The sequence below is a fragment of the Myotis brandtii genome, unplaced genomic scaffold, assembly GCF_000412655.1.
Source record: "Myotis brandtii unplaced genomic scaffold, ASM41265v1 scaffold693, whole genome shotgun sequence".
NCBI classification, from domain to species: domain Eukaryota; kingdom Metazoa; phylum Chordata; class Mammalia; order Chiroptera; family Vespertilionidae; genus Myotis; species Myotis brandtii.
The window spans coordinates 2,397,632-2,399,006 of record NW_005370710.1 but is presented as its reverse complement, the minus strand read 5'-3'; the positions used below and the strand labels follow the sequence as shown (position 1 = coordinate 2,399,006).

The 1,375-nt window shown below is 67.1% G+C and overlaps 1 protein-coding gene across 1 annotated transcript in view; it reads left to right on the top strand.

Moving 5' to 3' along the window:
• Positions 1–584: 584 nt before the first annotated feature.
• Positions 585–1,375, top strand: part of LOC102239570 (IQ domain-containing protein F5) — a 6,006-nt gene continuing 5,215 nt past the window's right edge. The window contains exons 1-2 of the mRNA XM_014529725.1: positions 585–602; positions 745–801. Of these exons, the coding sequence (XP_014385211.1) occupies positions 585–602; positions 745–801 (75 nt within the window). The remainder of the gene's footprint in view (positions 603–744; positions 802–1,375) is intronic.

The window sequence follows — 1,375 nt, the reverse complement described above, 5'->3', positions numbered from 1 at the left end:
GATGGGTTGCCTCCCACATGCACCCCGACCAGGGCCAGGGATGGAACCTGCAACTCAGGTACGTGCCTTGGCCAGGAAGAGCCCTCCACCCTGCGGTGCAAACCCCAGAAAAGGAGGGCATCCCCGCCCCCCGACTGAGGAAGGACGCCGTGGCCGGGGGTGGGGGCCAGGGGACAGCCAAGCCCCTGCTCCTCCCTCGGCACCGTGGGAGCTGCTCCAGTGGCTGCGACACGCGGTCGGCCAGGGGACAGCCAAGCCCCTGCTCCTCCCTCGGCACCGTGGGAGCTGCTCCAGTGGCTGCGGACACGCGGTCCTGTGGGCCAGGCCGGGCCAGAGACCCCCTCGGGGAAGGACAGGCTCTCGGGACTGTGGTTCCAGCAGAGACCCCGGCCCCTCCCGCAGGAGAAAGGCGGCAGCGCCTCCTCTTACCTGACAACGTGGAGCCTGGAGAGGCAGACTGGTCCTCGGGTCACAGGGGCCCTTGTGACATCACCGCTCCCCTCCTCTACCCCATCCGGGCTTGGCCAGGCCCAATGGAGCAGCAACCTGAGGGGTGTTAACATCTGAGCCTCTGCCCTCCAGCCATGGGCAACCAGTGCTATGTAAGAACGGGGCGGGGGGGTGGGCCCCTCCCCGGGGTGGGGAGCCACCCGTGGCGGGGGCAGCACTTGGGGGTGGGTGAGGAGCTGGGCACTCGGCGGGGACTGGTCCTCACTCGTGCTTTCCCCTACGTTTTGCTTACAGAAGCACGACAAGGAGGAAGAGGAGGAGGTGAGAAGACGGTCAGTGAAGAAGAAGACGGTAGGTGGGGGAGGGGGGGGACCAGGGCGCAGGAGAGAATCACAAATCATGGCCCCTCGGAACCCAGGGTCCTCGCAAGTGGAGGGCCCGTCCCTGGTCCCATGCCGTCGGCTCAGGGTTGCTGTCCAGTCCCCACAAATCCCGCCCCCTCCCCCGAGCGAGCATGCTAAGTAGGAAGAGACGACCCATCGGTGGATGTGGATCGGGGTGCAAACAGCCCACAGGGAAGGCGGGCACAGGGCAGGGGGCGCTGGAGAGGGGAGATGGGCCGGCCTAGTCCCAGAGGAGGTGGGTGACCGAGAGGTGGGTGTGGAAGTTGGGAGAAGGGAGGCTGTGGCAGGGATGGGCGTCCGGCGGCCTCGCGGGCGACAATGCAGAGCTTCACCCTCGCGGGCACCCTTGGGCGCTGCACACCTGCCGGCCGGGTCTTCTGGTTGGAAAGTGTTCCCCCTGGTCCCACGAAGCCGAGAAGACCACGGGGCAAGCAAGCATCCTGTCCGACAGGAGAGGACACGGTGACGCAGAGCGCGAGCAGAGGTGGCCATGGCCACGGACAAGATGGCAGCGCAGCGAA